The sequence below is a fragment of the Megalops cyprinoides genome, chromosome 24, assembly GCF_013368585.1.
Source record: "Megalops cyprinoides isolate fMegCyp1 chromosome 24, fMegCyp1.pri, whole genome shotgun sequence".
NCBI lineage: Eukaryota > Metazoa > Chordata > Actinopteri > Elopiformes > Megalopidae > Megalops > Megalops cyprinoides.
Window position 1 is genome coordinate 18,790,263 of NC_050606.1, and position 24,883 is coordinate 18,815,145.

At 44.8% G+C, this 24,883-nt stretch overlaps 1 protein-coding gene across 2 annotated transcripts in view; it reads right to left on the reverse strand.

The window, feature by feature from the left end:
* Positions 1-24,883, reverse strand: part of LOC118771140 (catenin delta-2-like) — a 202,310-nt gene that overhangs the window by 88,763 nt on the left and 88,664 nt on the right. For both annotated transcript variants that reach the window (XM_036519030.1, XM_036519031.1), the window contains 5 exons: positions 19,535-19,569; positions 17,358-17,474; positions 14,994-15,166; positions 13,306-13,804; positions 10,947-11,138 (listed from right to left, as the gene is read on the reverse strand). In XM_036519030.1, coding sequence (XP_036374923.1) covers positions 10,947-11,138; positions 13,306-13,804; positions 14,994-15,166; positions 17,358-17,474; positions 19,535-19,569 — 1,016 coding nt within the window. The remainder of the gene's footprint in view (positions 1-10,946; positions 11,139-13,305; positions 13,805-14,993; positions 15,167-17,357; positions 17,475-19,534; positions 19,570-24,883) is intronic.

The window sequence follows — 24,883 nt, forward strand, 5'->3', positions numbered from 1 at the left end:
GTTACTGTCTCGCTAGCTCTGAGCCACGTTGCGAGGAAATCATTGCTGGGATAAGGAGAATTCAGCCTATATCCGTGCCTGGAATAGGGGGGTGTTCCTTGACCTTCAGACTGCATTAGCTTATCTCATCTGCAGGAGTCACCATGATGAGACCCCACCGCAACCCACACACGAGGAGATTCCTCAATAACGCTCAATAAACACATTCACAGTAAAACCACGCTGCACTGGGCAAGCAAGCGCAGGGCCGTATTCACCGTAATAAGAGAGCACCAGAAAAATTACTACTGTAATCTCCCTTGCTTGCTCACCTGAGCCTTACAAAAATGATGTATAATTTACAATCATCTCAGTTACACAAAGACAGAATCGATATTTGATGCCATTTCTTTTTCTTTTTATTCTTCTTCCTCCTTTAAGCAAAGTTATTTTGGAAATATCAAATGTATACTGAGCTTGTCTCACCGTGACAACCTGTGTACTTGCACAGGAGAGACAAATGCAAACCTCTGATACAATTGACAGCTGTCAACAGCTGGTCTTCTCACTGCAAGTCACACAGCACACTACAGCAGAGTGGGTGTTCATTGGAGGGTAGGCACTCAGTCTGGGATGATAGGGATCCCTAGGCAAAGGGAGCAATGGCCATCATCAGCGGGCAAATCAGATTACACGTGGGATACCTCGGTGACTACAGGCAATGCAGAGCCACAGAGCTCTTGGCTGACCATCAGGTGCATGTATCACCAGCTTCATGCTTGGTTCTCAGTTTTCTAAGGTTAAAAGGTGATTCTAGGACAACCATCTGTCTGGGCATCACAAACTGCAGGTTCGGTTTGACCTTGTAATTCACTAATCCACACTCAGCCTAAGTTTTTTTCATTGGCTGCTGATTGGTTTGGATCAGCAGAACATCCCTGTAGTGGAAGCTGAAGGATCATACTGGATCAGTGACTGATTGCATTAAGAGTGAGGAAGCATCGTTGCCTTTTCTTTGTAAGTGCTTCCTCTTGACCATCCTGACTGACCGACCTGCACTCTACGTGTTGAACACAGCGTTAGAGCTATTCGGATACCATAGCCTGTGTTAAATCAATATGCCAGGAGCCAGTGAAGATTAAGAGATTTCATTCCATTGATGTGGTTTCCCTGGTGTCCATTTTAAGAGCCATCACCTGCTTTACAATCATCATAGACCCGGAACCTCTGAACAGGAAGCAACATGCACAAACAGCATGGAGCAGACGGCATGGAGCAGACATTATGCTTGTCCACAAAGGCAACCAACACCTTAGAACTAATCCTAATGTACATCTTGATTACAATTATTTAAATCAGTCTCTTACACTGAAAGTAGCAAAACTGCAAGAGACAAAAAATGTGCCACTGGCTCATATTTGGTGCTAACAGTAGCACATTGATGCTAGACTGAATACGGCCTTCGTGTTCCTCAATGAGGTGAGACATCTGTTTAATAACGACCGTGAAACATATCTACGCGCAACCTTTTCTGTATGTAAAGACGAGGCTAAAAAAGCTCAGATGTTTTGCTGTGCCGCCTCCGTTGGTGAGTAGTGTTCGCTCTGCAAATTTCATATGCCAAGCTAATTCGAAAATCATCACCACAGGTGTGCGAGTTAATTGGAAGGGATTGCCAGTCAGTGACTCTATTTTCAGCAAGGCTTATTAGCTAACGTGTTCCAAACTCAGGGCAGCAAATTTAAAAAGATATGTAAATTGTAAATAGAAATAGATTAGGCTCTTCCGCTGTATTTAAGCTAAACGCAGTAGGTGCATGAAGGGCCCGCACTGCTGCTCTATCACTCTGACATTTTATATAGAGGAGTAAGGGAGGCCTCCCTCGTCCCTACCTCATCTCAGCCTAGTCTCTGCCTCCACCCTGCCTCATTTCAGCCTTGTCCCTGCCTCCACCCTGCCTCATTTCAGCCTAGTCCCTGCCTCATTTCAGCCTTGTCCCTGCCTCCACCCTGCCTTATCTCATTCTCGTCCCCGCCTCCATGCAGCCTCATGTCTCATTGCTGCCTCATCCTTGTCTTGTCACCATATCATCCCTGCCTCATCTCAGCCTCGTCCCTTTCTTCAACCTGCCTCATCTCAGCCTCGTCACTGCCTCCACCCTGCCTCATTTCAGCCTCGTCCCTGTCTCCACCCTGCCTCATCTCTCATTGCTGCCTCACCCTTGTCTTGTTACTTCATCATCCCTGCCTCATCTCAGCCTCATCCCTTTCTTCAACCTGCCTCATCTCAGCCTCGTCCCTTTCTTCAACCTGCCTCATCTCAGCCTCGTCCCTTTCTTCAACCTGCCTCATCAATAGCTTCATCACTGCCTCCACCCTGCCTCATCTCAGCCTCGTCCCTGCCTCCACCCTGCCTCATTTCTCTCTTGTGCCTGTCTCAACCACTGCCTCATCCTTGTCTTGACGTTGCATCGCCCTTGCCTCATCTAAGCCATCTCGTCCATCCCGTCCCTGTCTCATCAGTCCCCGTCCTCGTCCCTCTCATCTTCGGGGGGGGGGGGGGGGGGGGGGGGCTGCTTGAGACAGTAAGTCACCATTCACGTGAAACAGGGTGCAGTTACGGCGACGGCAAGCTCACGCCTTCTGCCATGACATCTCAGCGTGACTTATCGCTGCAATCCATCATCTCTCTGAGAGTGTGTGTGTCCTGCATGAATGCGTAATTGATTGGTCGGTCCGCATCAGTGCAGTGGGCTTACCAAAGGTCACACCTACATACTCACACTTCCACATACCCATCACCTTCACCGGTCACCTGCCCAAACCACACTTGTTGTCCGTGTTACAAATGGGTGATTAACGCAAAAACTGACAATGCGAATTTTGCACTGCAACAATGCAGTGCTTCAGTAATAACATTTCTGTAATAATACAAAAGAGGTTATGGTACATAGGACACTATACACTGATGGCTTTTCTGTGGTTTAAATGTATAATTTTTTCATTACTGTGCTTTTAGTTTATTCAATATATACAGACATGTCTTATTCTCTCTGTCTTGTTCTATTCTATTTTTATTTTTATTTTATTTCTTCATAGCTGCATTGTTTTTGGTATTTATACTCTGTAAGTGAGCAATTTCCAGCACAATAATTTCCTTCGGGATCAATAAAGTTTTATCTTATCTTATCTTATGTCCTCTTGTCTATATAAATTTCTCAAGTAAATTATATACATTTACACGGTCTGCTTCAGGTATTGTTGCCGTGTCATGTCATATTAAGCATTACTGCAAGACATCAGTAAAACACTGAACTCCTCAAATGCTATACAAATGACACAAAAACTGTAGATGAACACGCAAAAACAAGTCACAAATATTGTATGTTTACATGGTCATGGAGAAATAATTAAATGATAGCATACTAGTATCCTTTAAATAATGACAATTTAACATTAGTAATAATCACACTAATTTAATCATTTTAAGAATAGCAATCCCCAAAAGATCTAATTATTCAATACATGTACATTTTGTATTACAGAACAAATGGAAGTCATATTGGAAAATCTTTCCTAATTTGAATGAATGATTTTGCTGTATACTGTGACGTTGAACCCATGCCTGAGAGAGCTGTAATCTTTTGGAGATGTTGATATTGTGACCCTGGTATTGTGGCTCTCTATACCTACGGTGTACAGAATCTCACGTTCTTTCTAAGAATGCAAAGGATGAGAGGAAGAAGCAACACAGCTGTCTCCTCTCAGGAGTCATTTCAGACTGAGAGGGCACATTCCATAGGAGCACTCACTAAAATAAATGTTCCTTCTGCAACTTTATCAGCAGCCCTTATCACTCTTCAAAATGTTTGGCATTGATGTTGGAGGTTTCTATCATTTTAGATTCGAAGAGGTTCAACAAGGAAGAGAGTTTTTTTTTTTAACTCAATTCAACTTTTCTTACAAGCCATGCCCTTTGAAACAAGGTATTTATAAAAACTGGTGCATTGTGGGTTTCTGCATGATCATTTCAATTTCTAAGGCTGAAAGCATTTGATGTCTTTCAAATCCATTCAAATAGGCCTCACTGAATGGCAACAATGCCATACTGCTCAGAAATTCTGAAAATCCAGACTTCACTTCTGATCCTACCTTTGTGAAGGACGAGGGCCCTACTTGAATGCCTCTACCTTCATCATTGTTTTATGCAACAGTTTCAGTCATTTTCAGTAAAAGAAATAGCAGCTAGACTATGAAAGCTAGACTACAACAGTAATGTGGCACGCCTTTTGCTTCCAAGGGCAAGAAAAATGGCTGCTAAAAAATTATTGTGTTCCCCCAAAGTGTTCCATCATGGTAAAAACCATTAGTCAATACCTGATAAGGAACAGCCAGCAGCGACAGATTAACATTGATGTGAAGTGTGCGCACTGTGGATTTAACCCACCCCTACTGGTGCAACTGTGGAATTTATACAGGAGAATACCTGTCAGGAAAAGGTAGACACTCTTCACGGAATGACATTCTGTGGGCACCAAATGATTAACATTTTAAAATTACACCCACAGCAGTGAGAGCTCTCAGCTCTCACAGGTTCTGCTCTAACTCAGGTTTGAGGTCTTGCCTGCTGATGTCCCAGCCTGCTTTGCAATGTCAAAGCCTATTTCATGAACATAGAGTAATTTGCTTTTTGAAGCCATCGTTCTTTCATGACACTCCTTTCAACACAGCTGTTCCTTCTCAATCATCGCCCTTTTAAAGTCAAATGAAAAACTGAACTGGGGGCCTCAACAGCCTTGTGGCAGAGAGTTCGAAACAAATCCGTTTCAAAATAAAGACTTTTCCCCTCAGGAATCGATTTCTTTTCTTGTTTTCAACAAAGAATACAGTATGGGCTGTGGGCACGCTACGCTACGCAAGGCAAGCCAGGCTAAGCTATAGAAAGTTGTCATTCACAGAGACTTTGAAGACAAAAACTTTTTGCCACAGAAAAAAAAACAACTTTCAAATGAAAAGACAAATATTGTAGCGGATCCAGGGCTGACAACAGCTGCCCGTTGAGGGAGGAGGTGCAGCGTGTACATGTATTATTCATTCGTGTTGAGACAGCGGAGAACGGAATGGCTTTGACACACATCCTTGGGAGAGGCAGTGGCAGAGCCTGGCTTCTGATAAACTATTTGACTTTGAGAAGTTACCCGCCCACCAGCACAAACTTTACCTCAGATTCCCTTTCATACAATTAGAGCTCTTTTTGCTGGGATGTTTGATTCTGTACACCAGTGGATGTATTTGTTTACAGGTGCCACGCAGTCCACTGTTTTGAGAGTTACCAAGGCCTCTTCTCAATCTAAGCATGATGTTGTTCGCTCCTTTGCTGTAAGCGGGGAACCAAAGTGTTGTTACAGGCTATTCAGCATCCCAGAACAAAAATTACACAAGAGGGTGAAAAACATTTTTTTACTCAGTTAAGTGATCTGAGGTTGGACTGAATGAGATGCATTTCGGAAACACAAACAGACTAAATCTATGGTTGAGACTTTTGCTGCTGCATAAACCATCTCAGAAAAGCTCCAAACAATCAGGTCTGGCACCGGTTTAGTTTGAAATGGGCTGACACGCTGCCTTCCTGTGAGGCACCGCGCACTGTGGAGCCGTCTTAATCCTGTCTCCATTTTGGAAATGCGACTTCTCAGCACTCTCTCATCTCGTCGCATGCACTGCTGTCCTTGAACTGCACACACACCAAGCCTAATTGACGTGATTGAGGGTGAATACAAATGCAGGATTTTTAAACAATGAATGCATGCAAATGGGAGAAATGGCTTGAAAGGAAATTGGAGTTAATATTTCCACAGAACTCGGCAGTGTATGTTTCACCTTATGCACTGGTAGGCTTTTGTGAATATAAATGTATTTAAATCCCTTGCTAAGTATACTTGTAAGGATAATAATGTTGCTTCACTGTTATATTATTTCTGCAGTATATAGTCAACAGACTCTAATGTGCTGGGGTCTGTGTTCAAGTTTGCGTTTTGATCTGAGTTTCAGTTGATCGAATCAATTGATCTTTATTTAACCTGTCCCTTTAAGGAAGACAAGTATTTCTAGTGTTTTCAGGAGTTAAGCAGTTTGCTTTAGCAGTGACTGACCAGGGTGGGGCAAGCCCAGGGGAACCACTAGGGTTAGGGTTAGGGTCTGAGAATTGCTGGAATTGATGGTAGAGACAATTCCTTTCAATCTTCAAGATTATTGGGATTCCACCACAATTATAAGCATCTTTAGAATTATCATACTTTATTAGGAGGGGTTTCATGACCTTTGTATCTTTAAAATGTGTGCAATCAATATTTTACAGCATAGCCACAATTCTTTATTTGAATATGTTTTGCAATAGATCTGACTCATCGCATTTGAAGGACATTCTTGGACAGAATCTACTGGGTAAGACCTTATGGTTAATTTTAGATTTCACTTAGGGTCATAGCCATACATTGTTAGTAGACTCCTCCCCCTTTTCACAGGAATTGCCAGTTGTGCATAATTAAGTTAGTCTCACTCAACATCCTCAACACTTGAGCCAGAGTGTTGAAACACAGCAGCCACAATCTTCCCAAACACTCGCATGCAGCCAATAGCTATTTATCACCCTGAAGTTCAACAGTGAGAACAGCAGGGCAAACACTGAATGCAGGAAAGGCACAACCCCGCTGACATCATCTGAGCAACTCCAATGTGTGTTGATGTGCCACTAGAGGGTGCTATTGAGGCATATGATGAGGGGAGCCTGGACCCACAGAATCCAAATGGAAAGGAGCCAACTATGTTCCATCACTGTGGAGACCTGGTTATTTGTCAGCCAATGACACAAGCCAGACTGAAAATCCAGCCTTGGACTGTAAAAGCAACCCTTTGTAATGGCCACTCAAGCATCTGACAGAGCCACTCAGGAGGCCCCCTGTAGTGTTTTTCATACTGGTATTGTGCCTGTGGAATCGTTCGTTTACATTACATTACATCACAGCTTGCTTGTAGGCACTTATCTACAGCGACATACATAGCTTTCAGCTTTTACTTTATTCATTTATGTAGCTGGGTATTTACCGTGCCAATTCAGCTTAAACTGTGTCCCAGGAACCAGGGAATCAGCAACTATATATGCATACCAAAATAACCACGAAAAGCCCAAGTACAGTACAAACAAGGCTGGTTGGAATACATCACCCACCACAAATATGCAAACACCATCCAGCATCACCTACAGAATGAAACTAAAACAAGCCCTCCCCCTGTTCCGATGTGTACAGTATTAATTGCAGCTCAGGGGCCTGTGAGTGACACACACATTCTGAGAGCAACAATGTTATGTCAAGCTTCCAATTCAGTTTGCAGATGGTTGTGATTTTCTCCCTTCAAAATATTGATTTATGATTCATTTGCTTGCCAGAACCCCTGATCCGAGGCAGCCTAGCTCACGGCTCAGTTTAACACATGAATCATTACGCAGCTGGATGTTTACTACAGCTGTTGAGGTTAAGTGCTCAAGGTTGCACTAACAATGCGCACACCTACACCTCCCACATTGATTCACACACATTTTACCTCTTAAACTTTCCCTCCACAATTTTTTTCGAAACTCCCGACATTCGGGGGAAACATTCGGGGTCTGTTATCAGCTTTGATTTATATCACTGCCGTAGCGGTCGAACGAAACGTTTGCAAGCACATCGAATATCGCTTCATTCCGCCACAGGGGCTCTTCAGCATGCTCTCCCCTCTGTGTCTCCTGTAATTGGCTAGGAGCCAGGATCATCTGAATACCCACTGGTGAGGATCCAATCCAGTGCTTCCAAAGACAGCGGCTCACAATGACTTTGCCTTTCCTTGCTTACAGGGAAATGAGAGCGTGAAAAGCATGGGTATTCTACGTCGTGACAAGATATTCAGCTCCTGTCCACCGTGCTTCATTGTTCAGGAGGTTCATGCTGGTTAGCAGGAGGTTTCAGGGCTGTGTGCTTTGCTAGTTGTGTATGTATGTTATTTTAGACCACGCCCCTTCAACACTTATCAGAACATCAGAACACTTAACACTTCAATGGTGGCAGGGACAACACTTTCAGAGCTGTACATCTGGTGAATATTTAAAATTTATTGTATGTGGTAAGCACATAAACCAGGTGCCATGCACTAGGGATTCTGGGAAACACAGCTTACTCGTGGTAACTATCTGCTTTCGGTGGGGTGGAGGGTGGGGGGGCACTAAATACTGAATGTTGCCCTGTAACGCGTGTAACGAATGGCCCATGTTCAACCCCTCCCGCCAAGAGAAATGTGTACTAGAGTCCGCCGAACAGGCCTTCACCGTTTCCCCAATACATTTAAACAGCTTTTATTTCCTTTTCGCATTTGGCAGGAATCCAAAAGCAGCCTCTTAATGAGGTCTGGCCTTGGAGCACAAAATAAAAAAAATGAAAACCCAGCGAGGCCAAAGACTCCCGCCTCCAGCTGGTCGTGCCCGTCACCGCGTGTCCCCTAGCATCCTGTGTGTGGTCTCGTGCTCGCCGGGCAAGCACACCTTGCCAGGGGCGGTCCACGCCCTTCAACGACCTCCTTTCAAAGCCTTTCCGGTAGGCTCTCTGAAATGGAGCGCCGAGGGTCTGTGTGCAGGTGGTGCCCGGCTCCAGACAATCTGCTGTGTTCCTGTCACTGAATACCTGAATATGCTGAGTATCCATCTTTCACTTCACCATTATGTTTATTCGAAGGCACAAACATTTACACAGTACTGATAGCTTGTAAACATCTGATAATTTTGCCTTTTTTTTGAGAAAAATTTGATTTCGATTCCCATCTCAGGTTCAGGAATGCAACTCCCACTTGTAACTTTGCATCTGTGGGAAAACAGGATTCAACGCTCCAGTTTATGATGCAGGTTCTGGGGGTGGCTGAGTTGTAAAGGCAAGGGCCACCTGCAGGTTTTGCTGTGTACTACGCAGCTGGTCCCGTGTATGCTAAATCATAGTGACATCATTTCCTCCTTTTGTGTCCATGATCTGATATCACAATGGCCCTAAGCCTCTACGTTTATGAGGAGTGGACTGTATCTGGTGTCCAATGTTCCCACACTTCATATGTAGGATAACATGAAAAGATTTGAAAAAAGTCAGCCTAGACCCACTCTGTCAATTACCTCAATGGCAATGTCTCCATTTTTTAGGTTACAGAAACCTGAACATCAATTACTATCATAATGTTATCAGAAATGGACATCATAAATGGACATACATGACCATTTCTGCCCAGGATAATGCTTGATTAAAGTAAAAAGCCTAACAAATACATTGCTTTCTGTTGGCCTCTGCGATGAGCCAAAGAGCTAGAGTTTGCAATCTGAACAATCACCATTAATCACTTGCTACTGACAGGCTAGAGAAGATACTTATGTGGTGATCCAGAGATAACATTCAATAACATCAGTTCCAGAGATAATTATCTCGGGACCTCAAGATAACAAATGCCGAAAAATATGATTTATGATGGTCTCCACAATCCTAGACTGTGCGTTTTGTTTTAAATGTCATAATAAAAGCCAATAGGGCTAGGTAATTAAGATCTGAAGGGGTAATTAGAGCGTGCTCGTTGAATATGCTCCTGATTGTCACACAAACTAGGCAAGCCAAGGAAACTAGAGGACACACACAGACCTAAAACTGAAGTGCCCCCAACAGATTAAAAAAAATGCAATTGTGAAGCAGAACTGAGATCTTTAGACTGTGCCTTTTCCTTGACCTGTGACTTCTTAAAGGCCACAGAGAGAGTCCTGCAATTAAATGACAACAGGGAAGAATTAAACCTTCAGACCACCCCACCCCCCATTCTCAATAAAGAGCGCTCTTCAGAGGAGAAATGTATAGCTGCTTCAGACTGCTTGAACGAGGATAGAGAGGGGTCTACAAGGCCTTCGGGCGGTGGTACGAAAGGGCTCTTCAAGCTGTCAGTCAAGCTGAAAAATCTACAACAAGCTCTTAGGACAAGCACCGAGCATTTGGAGGGACAGATATGGTGTGCCACGAACCAGATATCAGAAGACAGAATAAATATGTTTAATTCATAAAAATGACCAGTAAAGCTGATGATGTGTGTAGGGTGTTAAGTTGTTTGGCTAATGAAGCAATTTAGCAAACACAAACACAAAAAGCTTGAATTATCTGTCTTCCACGTCCTTGGGAGTACATTAGACTGTTTAATTATGTCAACCCCATTAGGGAATTTAATTGCGACATATATGCATTTACCTCATTGTGAACCAATCTGTTGCTCTGCACTGACTTCAGTTCTCTTTCAGCCTAATGCTATTTGTAGCTATACTCTGTATACAAGCCTTAATGGCACCCTGCCAGGCCAGTCCTATGGTGTATGCCATAGTGTTGCATAAAAACATTTTATAATCTTTTTATTTGGAACCAGAGGGCTGTGATCTATGTTAAATCGGTCAACAAGCTCATAAGCATTTTACGGTGTATTCCGGCACCGGTTCGTGGGGAATGCCAACCGCCACAGCATGAGGTGGTGTTCTTACACAGAGCTCGCTCTTTTGAGAAGACATTATACAGTAGGACACTGATCAGTGAATCCTGTCCCTCATGCTAATGCTAAAGATTAATTTCTGTCACATTAGCGTCTTTGAAGAAATCAACTAATGAGCTGTGAAGTCACGAAAACAATTGCATAAATAAGGCCGCTAATGGGATCCACACAGCTAGGAAGGGAAATCAGAATGAACTAAGTGACTTGTTGATGCAAAGCGATCCATCTATCTGTCAGTCCATTGTATGCGTTTCAAATCCTATGGCATTTTTTCAGACTCTCTTTGCTTGGCACTCAAACAAATACACACACTTGTCCACCCCATGGTTCTGTCGTGTGAGTGTGTCCAGTGGGTGTGTCTGAGGGAGGGGCATTCCTTACCCGTGCTGGTGCGGTAGGCCCCGGGGTGTCCCGGGGGCAGGGGGTCACCCTGGCTCTGACTGAGACTCCTCAGGGGGGGCTTCTGGTACACCCGGTCCTCGTAGATGGGGTCGATGTGATGTTCGGGGGACTGAAGGGGCCGCAGTTCTGACCCCAAGTGGCTGTGCTGACTGCTGTAGGACCCCCTGGACCCTGGCCCGGGAACAAGAGCAATGTGACACGGCCGTGATGGGCTTATAACCAGAGGGTTGTGGGTTAAAACCCAGGGCAGGGCAGTACTATTGTATCCTTGAGCAAGATTCCAATCTGGCTAGTCTGCAAAGATGTAAGCCTTTTAAATCTCCCTGGGTTCTGCCATCTGCTAAGCAAATACACAATTTAAGGATTCTTTTGAGCACTTCCATACTGAATCATTATTAAACCTGATGTGATATGTGAATGCGGTTTGGATACATAATACATTTGAAAAGTTTGATGTTCTGTTTTCTTTGTTTATAACCTTGAAGTAAAATATAGGTAAAATATAATCATATATATAAGGCTAATTTGACAGCATTACTAATGCTGTGATTGCAAAAAAATGTTCTACTACTGAATGTAGTTTTACAGTTAATGAACTTTGAATCACAACCTAAAGGCAACTAGCCAATTGGCCATCCATATCACCCACAGTGCAGAAAAAAAGTAAACCAATCAGTAACTTTCAGCCTCTTAAGCATGAACACATAGATATCTCAGAAAGAGTGTGTTCTACTGCAATTAAAAGTCATGAGGAGATGGACTCACTGACCACTAGAGAAACGAGGGATAGCAACACCACCCAGGCAATGCAATCTACGCATCACTGGGCAGCTCTGAAAAGGGCAAGACCCTGTCAATCTGAACCGCGCAGGAACATGCTCAAGTGGAGGTAAACCCCAGTCCGCGTTCATAGCCGTGTGCTCATGTCACCAACGGACAAAGGGAAGCAGGAGGAGGTAAAAGGACACGGTTCGTCTGTCACCGATGCATTTCACAGCAGCTGGCGGACACCAGAACAGGTAAAGCCTACCCACAATTCACAGCACCATGGCTGTGGAAACAAAGCTTAACTTCCACTGAATAAACCTTACAGGACAGCAGCTCGAGTGGAGGCACACTGACCCAGATGGGTGCACTCTGCTGGTGTTCCTCACAGCTGCGATGCCCCGAAATGACGACAGCTCTGCCACAACTGGCTTCTGTTGTGACTCTCAAGACTTAATGTCCTTGGGGATTAATGACACAAACCAGTCTCCTCTTATGAACCTGAGCCCCCGGCCGCTGCAGCACAAAGGAGAGAAAATCTTACGCAGCAAATCCACAGTTGGGAACGAGATACTTAACACCCATCACGGCTTCTCCCACAACTGCCTAAAGATTTGATCCACCTGGGGCGCACTCAGTCAAGTTGGCCTAATAAAGCATCAATAGGAGAATGCTATGGGGATTTCCAGGAGCCTCAAATGCACAAGTAGTTATGGACTGGAACCAAAAGGCTCTAGGTTCATTTCTCAGTTTTCACCATATCGAAATGAATGCAACCTGCGCTTGCAATCTATGCGGATGGGTTAGCGGAGCTGTATCAGAAAAAAATCTTTTGACAAAAGCAGGTCTAAAACACGGCTTGAATTCTATCCTCAGATTCGTGTTTGCATTTACATTTAGTCATTTAGCAGATTTACCTATCCAGAGCAAATTTTTAAAAAGTGCATACAGATACACAAGTAAGAAGTCGTGCCTCTAGCAATAGCTTGTTAATGTGTATCGAAAGGCTGAAGAGACTGATCGCTTCAAGCAGGGGCCCTTCATTATTACTACCTATACAGAGCGCTCGAGAACACAGTGCAGACTGCCAATATGAAAAGAAAAAAGCGATACAACCTTTTATTACCAAAACAGAGACATCATAATCAATTAAACACAAACCACCAAGTCAATTAAAACACAACAACTGAGTGTCACAAACGACTCTCATCTAAATCTTAATCACATGCTTTTGTATTTCAATGAAACTGAGGAAATGCATTCAGATGTACGTCGTGGTGCAGCCTGGGACTCTAAGAATGAATAAAATGAATTGGGGCAGCAGTGTGATGTAGTGGCAAGGAGCATGGCTCATAACTCAAAGGTTGCTGGTCCTATTACACTCTGGGGCACTGCTGCTGTGACTGTTGGGCAAGGCACTTAACCCACAATGGCCTCGGTAAATATCCAGCTGGCTAAATGGATAACATGTAAGAGGTGTAACCTATGTACGTCACTCAGCTAAGCGACTACACGTAAATGAAACTGAGGGATGATATGTAATTTCCCCCCAATGGCCACAGGGGGCGCTCACCTGCTAAGCTGCCAGGTCTCTGCAGAGTGGCGTTGGCGAACAGGTCGTGGGAGATCTTGTACTGGTCAGAGGAGTGCACCAGGCGCTTGGTGGGCGACAGCGTGGCGTAGCTGACCTGGTGCAGCGGGGAGGAGCCGCAGGCGTTGGGCGGGGACGACGACACCATGTTGATGGGCGAGCTGGTGCTGTAGGACTTGGCCAGGCGGCCGGGCGACTGCTTGGGCGAGGAGGAGGAGGAGACGCGCTGCAGGGTGGCGTAGCCGGGCGCGTCGGAGGCGGAGCCCAGGCGCTGGAGCTTGGTGGGCGAGCCCGAGGCCCCCAGGGAGAGGGGCGAGCTGACCCGCTGCGCCGGCAGGGTGGCGCAGGAGTAGTAGGACGAGGTGGCTGGCTGTGAGTCAGGCATGTGGAAGGCGCTGCCGTGGCTCGGCGCGAAGGAGTCGCGCGACTGCGGCTGGGCGGGGTCGCCGGAGGCCAGCTGGGCCGCTCGGCTGGACGTCACCTGGGAGACGGGAAGAGGTGCGGTGTCAATCATGATGCTCACTGTGCTATCACGGGTATGCTAATCGTCCTGGATCAGCTGATAATGTCCTTATCATTAGGCAATAGGGCTATATATTTAGTATATACACACATGCACGCACACAGTTTCTGAAACTACATATTACAACAGATTCAGATGAATTCAGATGAATTCACAATGAATACATACTCTCATCCGCAATGATGAAAGTGAATCTGAATATGCGCCCACACACACAAAACATGCACACAATCAAGTACATGCACACATGCACCAAGCAGTCTGAAGATATACACACACATTGAGAGCCTCGTAAATTGATCTCAGTGAGCCAATTCATGATGACACTGTTCCATTAAAATTAATTTTATTCTCTGCACGTTAGAACAAAAGAGCTGTTTCTGCAATACACATTGGAAAAAACCTGAAACCCAATTTGTCTCATTGCAAAGAAATTCATGCATTTTTAGTACATTTATTATTTATGTGCAAATACAATTTGGAGCAGCATCTTATGCTTTTCCAAAGCATATGACCTGCATAGTGATTCAGCAACAACTACAAACACAGTACGTGTGCATGCATGCGCGTAAGTGTATGTGTGTGTTTGTGTGTGTGTGTGTGTGTGTGTGTGTGTGTGTGTGTGCGTGTGTGTGTGTGTGTGTGTGTGTGTGTGTGTGTGCTTGCTTTGGGGCTCAGAATGTTATGGTGGCTGCTCCAGGAGCAGAATCAGTCTACATACTGCATGAGAAAACTGATTAAGTACCATCATTTCTCTTTAGCATTACCTCTGTCTATACGGAAAGTTTAATCTAAATTCATAAACACTACAAATGCTTTCAAATAAAAATCTGACACATACATACTCAGCTGCTGAGATGCCCCTGTATTTCTGTGTTAGTTCCATCTTAGTGTCCTTCCAAGCCAGGTATTCAATTTTTCTCTCTCTCTGTCCCTCTCCTCCCTCTTTCCTCCTTGACTCACCCCTTACTCCCTCTCTTTCTCCAATGGGAGAGAGTGTATCACTCCCTCCCTCCATCATACCATCCCTCCCTCCATCCCTCTCCTACTCCATCAGCTCACAGACCCAGGCTGACCCGGTTCACCGGGGCTTCGTCTGCCTCAACGCCAAGGCAGCAGGTCACCAGGGACGGGACCCCAGACCCACCTGGTTGTAGCTGTGGACCGCCCCGCCGACCTGCCCACTGCGGGCGGGGAGCTGTGACGCGGATGAGTCGCTCAGGGCCAGGGTCTGGCTGCTGTGGTAGCTGGCCGTGAATGGGAACGACCCCTCGGGGTTGGAGTTGAGCTGCAGTGCACTCTGGGATAGGAGGCTTGGCCCTGTGATGAGAGATAACAGAGAGACAGCGCTGAGACGGGGAGCGAGTGCATTATTAATCAGGGCTGAGGCAGAGAATTTATCGAGTCCCCATGTGTTGCCTGAATGAGCCGCAGATAAAGGTAATCAGAAACCTCTGGTTCTCTCCTCGGCTGACTGCAACCGGCTGCACGTGGACTGTATCAGAGCCTTCTCTCATTTAGCCGAATCAGAACCCATTTGACTGCGGAGAGACAATGTTTCATCATCCGTTCGCACAGTTGTGGCATTTTCCTGCATTCCCTTGGTGCGTAACCACATTCATCAAAACATGCTTGGTTAAATCACAATTTCACAAGCATCTTCACCCAGTGCTCTTCTCTGCAAAACAAATCAGTAACTTACTAACACCTACCTATAATATCTATATCTCATTAAAGACTGGCATTCACTTGTGATTTTTCTAGTTTCATTTTAAGTCAACAATTTTTTGACACTAGAAACCAGTGAAGAGAGTTAGTTGTAAACATCAAGCCTACAGCAAACAGCAAGTCAACAGCCCCTCGCAAGGCCAATGTGTAAATGCTCGATGCTGCAAACCAAACACTTTCCCTAGGTTTTTTTGTTTCTTACAAAATCGCCACAGCTGGCTTTCAAGAGAGACGCAATGTGAGGCCTCCAAAACAGCAGCCGTTTAAAATGTCCGCGAGGCTTTATGAGAGAGATGCAGATGCCACCCACGGGACCCCTCCTCAGCCCGCAGCCACGCCTCTCCCTGAATTTACACCAACACAACCCAACACAACCCACATTGTCACACCATGCAATATCGGCAAAAAGCCAGGAACAGTCCACTCAATACATGCATTCCACTCAAAGGAACCCTTAGATCTGATAAACCTGAGAGAGACAAGACTCTTTTGTCCCAGCTCACAGTAAGTGACCCTCTTACATGTGTATTTGAGATTAAGATAAAGTGCAACTGCTGTGTACAAACGCTGCAACATGCTACCAACAGACGTTAAAAGTGCGTGTTGTTTGTGCAATTACACTTGTGCAACAATTGTGATGCATATGCGTGTAGTAGCTATACAATACAATATAGTTACACAGTAGTATGATACCAACTCTATTAATCAGAGTGAAACTGATCGTATTGCTTTTTTCAGTTGGAACATTTATTATAGAGCCCTGAAAATTGTACATTCCCTCCACAGCAGTATGTGGTCTAACCATTAGCAACATTTCAGCAAGCACAGCGCGTTCTGGCTGCTACGGCAGCTTCCTGCCAATATTCAGAGAAGAAATAGCTTTCCCTAGCAAGAGCCCTTCAGAGCCTTCTTTTTAACCCATTTCCTACGCCACCAAATCATCCTAATCTTTTCAGCGGACTGAAATTGAATTTGATTGCCTCTCCGCAATTATTTGAGATTTTATTCTGCCAGCACCTTTGCACTTTTGCCGGAGTTAAAAAGGGACCTTTGGGCTGTAGTCAAGCATAATTCACAGGCCAGGTCCTTGACAAGATGCGTCTCATGCTTTTCAGAAAGAATCCATTCGTGAAGCCGACAAAGTTGCAGCTCTGAGAATAAAAGCGTGTAAACAACTGCCTGGGATTCAGATGCTTTTTTTCCTTTTCATAATGTGTGAAAAGATCTCAAGGACACCATTCAGCGTGATTGCATTTTAGCTCAAAATCTACAGGCATGAATGCATGGGGATGTCAGGGATGTTTTTTTTAATGTGAAGGGGGGGTATGCCCTCAGTGTATTGCTACACTGAGACAGGGTTTCAGTCCTGAAAAAATTTCAGTGTGTTTTAAAATGCTAGCCATACCACAAGTTACACGCTTCTCACTGTTTCAATATTGTCCCTGTTCCATATGTGAAACTACTTTTAATTGGCTAGCGATAAGATAAATATAATTCCTGAAGCTTCCAACATCACATTATTCTAAATTAGGATAATTATGGGAAGGGATTACAGAGCTAACATTTTTTGGCGAGAAAGAAGTGGCTTTACAAATAGTGTTGTCACCAACATGATGCGCCAATGCCCTGACTGAGTAAGCCATGACTGAAGTAACACAATTCCACCACTAGGGGCACTAGGGTGGGAAGGGCTGCCAGAGGAGGAGCAGCCAGTACAAGCAGTGCCTGCTTAGACCTTGTTCTTTCAGCACCATTCCCCAGATCAGATGATTAGCGTTCTTACTGTCGCCTGCAGAATACTCCTGGGGGTCCAGAATCCCAGACTCCTGCAGAGACCTGATGCAGGAATCCACCAGTTCCAGGCCTGTAGTCAGTTCATCCTCAATGTCTTTCTGTCCGTCTAGAAACACGAGAGAAAGGGGGGGGCGTTTAGCCACACCTGGTGCACAGGGCAGCCACGGGCGCAGCTAATAGAAGAGGTAGAAATCTCGACTCTGGATATAAGCCTGCTTCACTTCACCTGTTAGTTACTGCTTTCTCTCATCTATATTAGACTCTACACCACCATTTTCTAAGGCTATAGCTAGAAGGCGTAAACAGGTCTTTAACCTCCACATTACACCAACAACAGTTATTCCAGTGCACCACGTATACACTAATAATGAAAAAACATTAGATGATATGTCACTGGCACCCACAAGGGTATTGAGCAGAATGGCACGTGACTTTGAGCAACTATCTGGAGTACAAGCTCAGCCTGACACCGACGACACATTTTCGAAAGTGGTGAAGACAAGTCACACCACGAAAGGCTGATGAAATTCACTCAAAACATTAAATCTAGAGAAAATATCTAGAGAAACCTCTACCACTACCATATTTGGTGTGGGCGTGGCCAGGGACACAGAGCCATGCCTAGCAGTTGTCACACATCCCTGATGACAGTGCCCTTCAGGTGTAAAAGCTTAAACATACTGTGCAGTCCACGTTCTAAGAAACACATTGATTATGACCATTACAACATACTGCTTTTATTAGAAAGATCCTGCCATTTCCATTAGTTTGGCATCACGGCCATTGTGTATCCGCACCCTACTTGTTCTGGTTGCTTCTGTGATGCACACGCTAATGTACCTCTGTGTGATAGCCTTGCAGGTCCCCCTGGATACAAGTGTCTGCCAAATAAACAATACTAAATAATGCATAGTGCCTGTTGGATGATATCATTGTAACTTTCTTTGTTGCGGTTGATTCTCACAGCCCCTCCCTGTGTAACCTGTAGTGCTTGTATTTGATGTTTTAGGGAGCAGACTTATTTTCACAGTATTTAAGTCTGTCAGTTAAAGGAATAAGTGTCTGCCCACAATCTGATGCTCCCTAAAGCGTGTGATAAAGAGTAAAGGGCAGCATGTCGACCGCCTAAGTCTTGGTCTGCTTTTAAGATGAATGCTCGTTGTGCCAAGAGGGGATACTCGTTTCCCTTCTGTATGATGTCCTTATATCCAGCATCTGCAAATTTCTTCTACAGTATCTCCTCAGTACAGGTGTGGTTCCCCTGCCGTTTATACCTGCTGATTATGGCGTCTGTGAGAACACAGCCATATGGCATGCTTCACCATTCGGAAAATGAGGCTTTTTTACATGTCAGATTATGAATCGTGACAAACATTCAAATGAGGCAACCTGAAAATCTTGTATAGTTGATGAAAAGGAGGAGTCTTCTTTTCACAGATACTGTCACATCCTTCCTTAGAGCAACTGGAACTATCATTAAAACCAAAATTGCCTGGTTTGTAGTCTAGTGTGAAACAGACAAGACAACCTTCCAATTAGTTCTTTTTCATGAAATGATACGTTATCATCAGGCAAATCTTGCTTTGCAATAATTCCAACAATTACAGCAAACTGATATCTGCGATACTGTATGCTTGCTGTGAGCCAATTAGGACAAATATTATACTGTAGCTGATCCTTGCTATGAGAAGATGTTTTAGTGAAGGTGCAATGTAGGTAGCCAAAAGTATAAGGACTGAGTATCCATGTATCTCTACACTCCAATAAGTGAAAGGGTTCAAATGGCTTTTCCACTACTGTTTGACTTCTTGGTTTACACTGCAGTGGTCCTGCAAAGCTATCCCAACCTGATCTCATCACATGACAACAGCAATAAATCACACCTCTTTTAATTAAAACACATCAATTTAATAAAGCCGTTCATATTTAGCTTAAAGATATGAAATCTAAAAAAGATACTACAAATTCTGAGTACTGGCTAAGTGATCCTATACAACATAATACCACTGTGGACTTGATCCAGCTAATCACTGACTGTCTTGAAAGTAGGACATTACTGAGAGGCCATACTGTGAGGTCATGCGTACAGTAGAGCAGACACTGCTATTTACTATCACTACTCCAGAATGTGATGAGAAAAGGAAGATTGATGACAGATGTGCGTACCTTGATTATTCCAGCGAAACTGTTCATCTGCGGAACTGCAAAAGAGAAAAAGGGGCAAAGGTCTGTCAGCAAGCGTATCAAGACAGACAAGGCACATCACACCAATGCAGAATCACAACACCAAATCATAACTGCAGCCTAATAGAAGGTCATAAAAAACACAGAACAACATAATAGACGCCTTATATGAGAAAACAAAACCTAGGGAGTGTTAAGTTGGACATGTTAGCACTAAAGGTGTAACTGGGTGTGTGGCCTCTTAAGATTATTATGCATTTGCATCCAGTCTGCGCAGCTTTAAACAAATTTAAACAAATCAATCAATGCTTATGCATGGCTTTGGAATGTATTTATAATTGACTGAATTCCATTCAGATGCATGAGCCCTGCGCAGAATATTGGATTTCCCCATTCGAAATCAATACGGACACACTGTCGGTTGGCCTGCGGCACCCCAATAGGCCAAACGTTGTTATACGGGACTAGACGCCTCTCTTCTGCCGCCCTCGGGGCCAGAGGCCGGCCTCTACATCATGCTTACAGCAGACATCCATTCATCATCCCACATCATGCGACAAACGGGAAGATGCTTAGACCGGGAGTGTCTCCGATTACACCACAGTGCCGGATCGCCAGGGAAACAAACTGCTGCATGTTAACACCGGTCCTTGCGCACTTTCCCAAGACTGCTTATTCCTGACATTACATTACATTACTTTACATTACATTACATTCATTTAGCAGATGCTCTTACCTAGAGCGACTTCCAGGACAAGAGAACAGAATGTATCCATTCAAGTTAAACAAGCAACTGTGTCAGACCAGGCTAACGACACTCCCACAGCAGTAAGTGTGAGTATAACACCATCCAAGCGCTACCACAAGTTCATTTGTCCTCACCTGAAACTAGACAGGTTAGAAACTAAGGGAAGCCAAGTACATACACTACCAAACATCACACAGTCACTACATCACAATATCCACAACTCATCGCGATACTACACATAAAATAAGCAGCAAGTAATACATGTAAGCAGGTGTTAGGGGGTGGGGATTGAGGTGGGAACAAGATGGGAGTCTGAAGAGGCAGGTCTTCAGTCTGCATCAGAAGATGGCCAGTGATTTCGCTGTCCTGACCCTGACGGAAGTTCATCCCACTGCTGGGGGACCATTGCAGACAGGCATGTGGCTAAGAGGAGCAACTCCATCGGGAAGAGATAGTCAGTTGCTCCAAGGTTTCAGGGCATAGTGATCCTCTTCTTATGGGGCTACAAGACTCAGGGACTCTCAGATCAGTGCATTGTGGGACAGTGGAGGCCTGGAAGGAGTGTTTACATTCAGTCGACTGCCCTCACCTGTATTCTGTATCCAAACTTCCGGTAGAGCTAGAAATGACTTTGTCACCTTTTGCTATATGCAGCCTGACAATGGTGGAGCGAGACCGAAACACTGCAGTTCGTGATAAATCAGAATAATTGGAGGCTGTTCTGCACCCTGATCTTTTCACTTTTGATGTCTTCTGGCAGGGCAGGGTGAAGCTGAAGTGACGGGGATATTTACAGCACACAGTCTCTGTCGCAGGCTTGGACAGCCGGGCAGAACACCTGCGCTCTCAGCTCAGTCCTGAACTTATGACATCACCAAGGTCAAAGGTTAGGTAGAGGGGGAGACCTAATGGATAATAATTCTCTCCGCTCCCTATGTGCCTCATCAGGGGCCTGGGGTAGGACACCAACAAAGTGATTAATCTTTGACTATCAAGGAAAGTGTCTGCTTTGACCAGCTAAGCACTCACTAAGTCGACAGATCTCACAGTGATTGACAGCTGCTTGGTCTTATACACTCAACTGAATATGTCTGCTGGCCTCACCTTCCTCAGAGATCAACCTCTAGGTCCCACCACCAGGAAAATACAACAAAAGACCTAATGTTACACACATAATGACCTCTGACCTCTGGCCTCTGGCCTCTGATCTTTCCAAGGGGCAGGCTGCTTCAGGGCAAATATTAACCAAAACGTCTTTATGGCTCTTCATTATGGACTTATGTCATAATTAGTGTTAATTTTTTATAAACCTGACAACTGTGTCATTGATATATGAGTGTAAAATGCTCTCTTGTAAGACCTTTTGTTGGTATTTAAAGTGGAAATTCCAATTATTCTTCTTTAATTATACTGTATGCGAATGATTACCTATAGATCTGAATGAGCTGGATGAATAAATGACAAATGAAGTCCTAATCTCCACATATACATTTCCAAATGTGTGACGAAGCTCTGTATCGCAGCCTGTGGAATTCCTGCGCGTTGTCGCGGGCTGCGAGATTTGCAGCGTGCGCTGGCACGTTGCTTAATTGAAGTGTCGATGGAATCCATGCGTGAGGAAACGCGCCGCCGCTAATGACGGGGAGCCCGGCGAAACAGGACGGCTTTTGTTGGCTTGCGAGATTATGCAGCGCTTTGTGTTTGCAAACAATCTCGGGCAGCGGTGCGGGCGTACGCGCGTCATGGGGGGGGAGGACGGAATTATAATTTTCCCTCTGTTTCCGCGCAGGCAGCCGAAACGTCGCAGGGGCAGAGCGCAACAGCGCCGGGAGGAAATGAAAGGAAGGCTCCGCCTATGCTGCAGACGGTATGCCGCACAAAATTTTGCATGACAATCGGACGCAAGTCGCCCGATATGAATATAATTTACGACTATCTCTTTGCCCCATTCGTTTCTTTTTTTTGTCAAAAGCTTTGCATTGTAATCGCCAGCCATCACTTTGGTCCTTTAATGAACACAGAAGCACCTGTGGGATGAGATGCTGTAGCGTCCTTTGAGCAGAACGTGATTTGTGTGTTCTCATTACTCTCATATTAGCAATTATCTAGCAGAGGAACTTTTTCCAGTCTCATAATCCCAAGCAAATAACTCTGATATGAGCTGCACAACATTTTTTCAATATTCCGTTCTTAACGATTATTGTAATTATGCTCTAAAGAGGGGAAAAAAACTGGCTCAAGAACAAACACAAAATTATACACCTACATTTTCATTACGCTGTATTACAAAGAAGAGAACCTTATCAAAATGACACAATATTATTGGCTGCATGTCTTTGGTGAAGGTTGCTCTCTTGTAATGCAGAGGAATTACAATGCCAGTGATTAGATGTCATCAATAGAAACTGATACAAATTTCTCTAGGAAATGTTCAAGAGGAAGGAGACAAACAGCCAGGACGTGAAGACCAAGTTTTACACGACCAGTTTAACCATTAGCCAGTATATAAAATGCATTACAGTACACCTGAGCTAGCCCTTATGTTTCTATCTGATGCTGGAGTGGAATGCAGAATGTGGGAGAGATCCTGATAAAGAGACGTCTGCTGACATACAGAAATTGGTTGTTTTGAGGTGAATGAACAGATTAAATCATCTGCAGTTGTCTCTGACATGTTCTGCCAAGGACATAGATTGCCCTGTCAGGGACGTCACTTGTAGATTTGCAGCAACTTGCTAACAAAAGACTGATGCAATGCTTCTGGAACATCTTATTCTGTGGCGCGAGTGAGATGCCGAATCCCACAATTCCACATACAAGTGAAATGAACTAATCCTAAATTCCCCCAAGACGCTAACTAGGGAGGAGTTGTCTCCAATGCAAAATGCGTCTTCTTAGTTGCCAAGTGTGTGCCATTCGGTGTGCTAGGAAAATGCAGGCGTGAGCTGACTGAGTGCTGTTCTCCTCACCAGAGACCAGCAGGGAATTCCCATGGTCACCTATCAGCCAAGCTCCGCTCCATCACATGGGAGCAGAGAAGAGAAAAACCTATCCGGATATGTTCTAACCTAGGTCTGTTCTAATTCCAGTCTAGGAGGTTTTCTGGCTCTCTTTAAACAGCGAAATGCTCTCAGAGACAGGGAGGGAAGACATCTTTTAACACATTAGCACAGAGGCTCCTTCCTGAAAACTTTGTCAGTAAATACAATGGGCAATGAGGGAGAGGGTGCTACATAATGATGATGAATAGCAGGTTCTCTGAGAAAAACGGTTTTAGAGAGTGCACTAGTCATGATGAGGAAGGGGCTGCAGCACAGTTTTCACACACACACACACACACAAACATAAATGCACAAACACCACACACATACGCACACACACTAACGAAGACACAAACACACTTTTTCACACATACACACACACACACGGTATTGGTAAAGTACCAGAGAGAGGCACTCCAGGGGTTCGGGGGAAGTCTCCATAGTAACCACCTCCACAACACTCTCCCCTCCCCCTGCTCCTCTAACCAAGCCCTGCCTTCTTAGCTGTCTGCTTTTCACTGCTACCTAAAGCCTCTGAGAACCAAAGAGAAAAGAAATAATGACAAAGGAGAAATTCCCCCAGCTGGGTCCTCTTGACTCTCACTTGTCTCTGTGCCTGTATTCCCCTCCCCTCTGGGCGGTGCATGCAGATCATTCTGTGTATGTGACGGCCTGAGAGACAGAGGAAGGCAGGGAGAGGGAGGGAGAGGGAGGGGGGGATACAGGGGGTGGGAGAAGGATGGAGATGGAGAGAGACACCGAGGGAAGGAGGAAAAGGGGGAGAAATAGGGAGGTATGGGGGAAGGACAGGGAGGGAGACGTGTGAGAGAGAGATAGAGGGAGAGAAGAGAAGGGGGAGAGGGAAAGGGATAGAGAGGGAGAGAAAAGGCGAGAGTGTGTGAGGAGGCCTCAGAGAGAGAGAGCGCATGATGGAGGGGGTTGGGGTGCTGAGACTCCATAATGCTCTGACTCATGTTGTGACTCTCATGATGGAGCAGAGATTCTCCACAGCTTGCCTTTTAACGAGGCCCCTGGGACAGTCTCGGCATTCGCTGGGGGAAGTCCCTGAATCCTCCAGACCGCTGGACTGTCTAAAGAGCAACTTACTGAAATCCTCACGCACCTGAACCAATGTAGTGAAATAACAGAATAGGCTGCAGCCATGTAAAACTCATTAGGAAACCAGCCTTGTAAAAAGTGCAGGGTCAAATCCCAGTTGGGATTCTCCTGTATTACCCTAGAGCAAGGTGCTTATGCTGAATCATAAATATTCAGCTCCAGAACGAAATAATATGCAAAAAATGTTAGTCTCCCTGGATAAGACTGAGCAAGGAGATCATAATGATGATAATCTTCACAATAATGGTAGTAATGATAGTGATAGGGAGAAAAAGATGAAGAAAGAGTCTTTGCTGGTTGAAACTGATTGGTGGTCTCGTGGTAGGACTCTAGGATGGAAGAGTGAGGCACAATGGAACTTCGCCAGTCTTTAATGAGCATGTGCAGACCTTCCTCACTGCCCAATGCCACACTGCACACCAC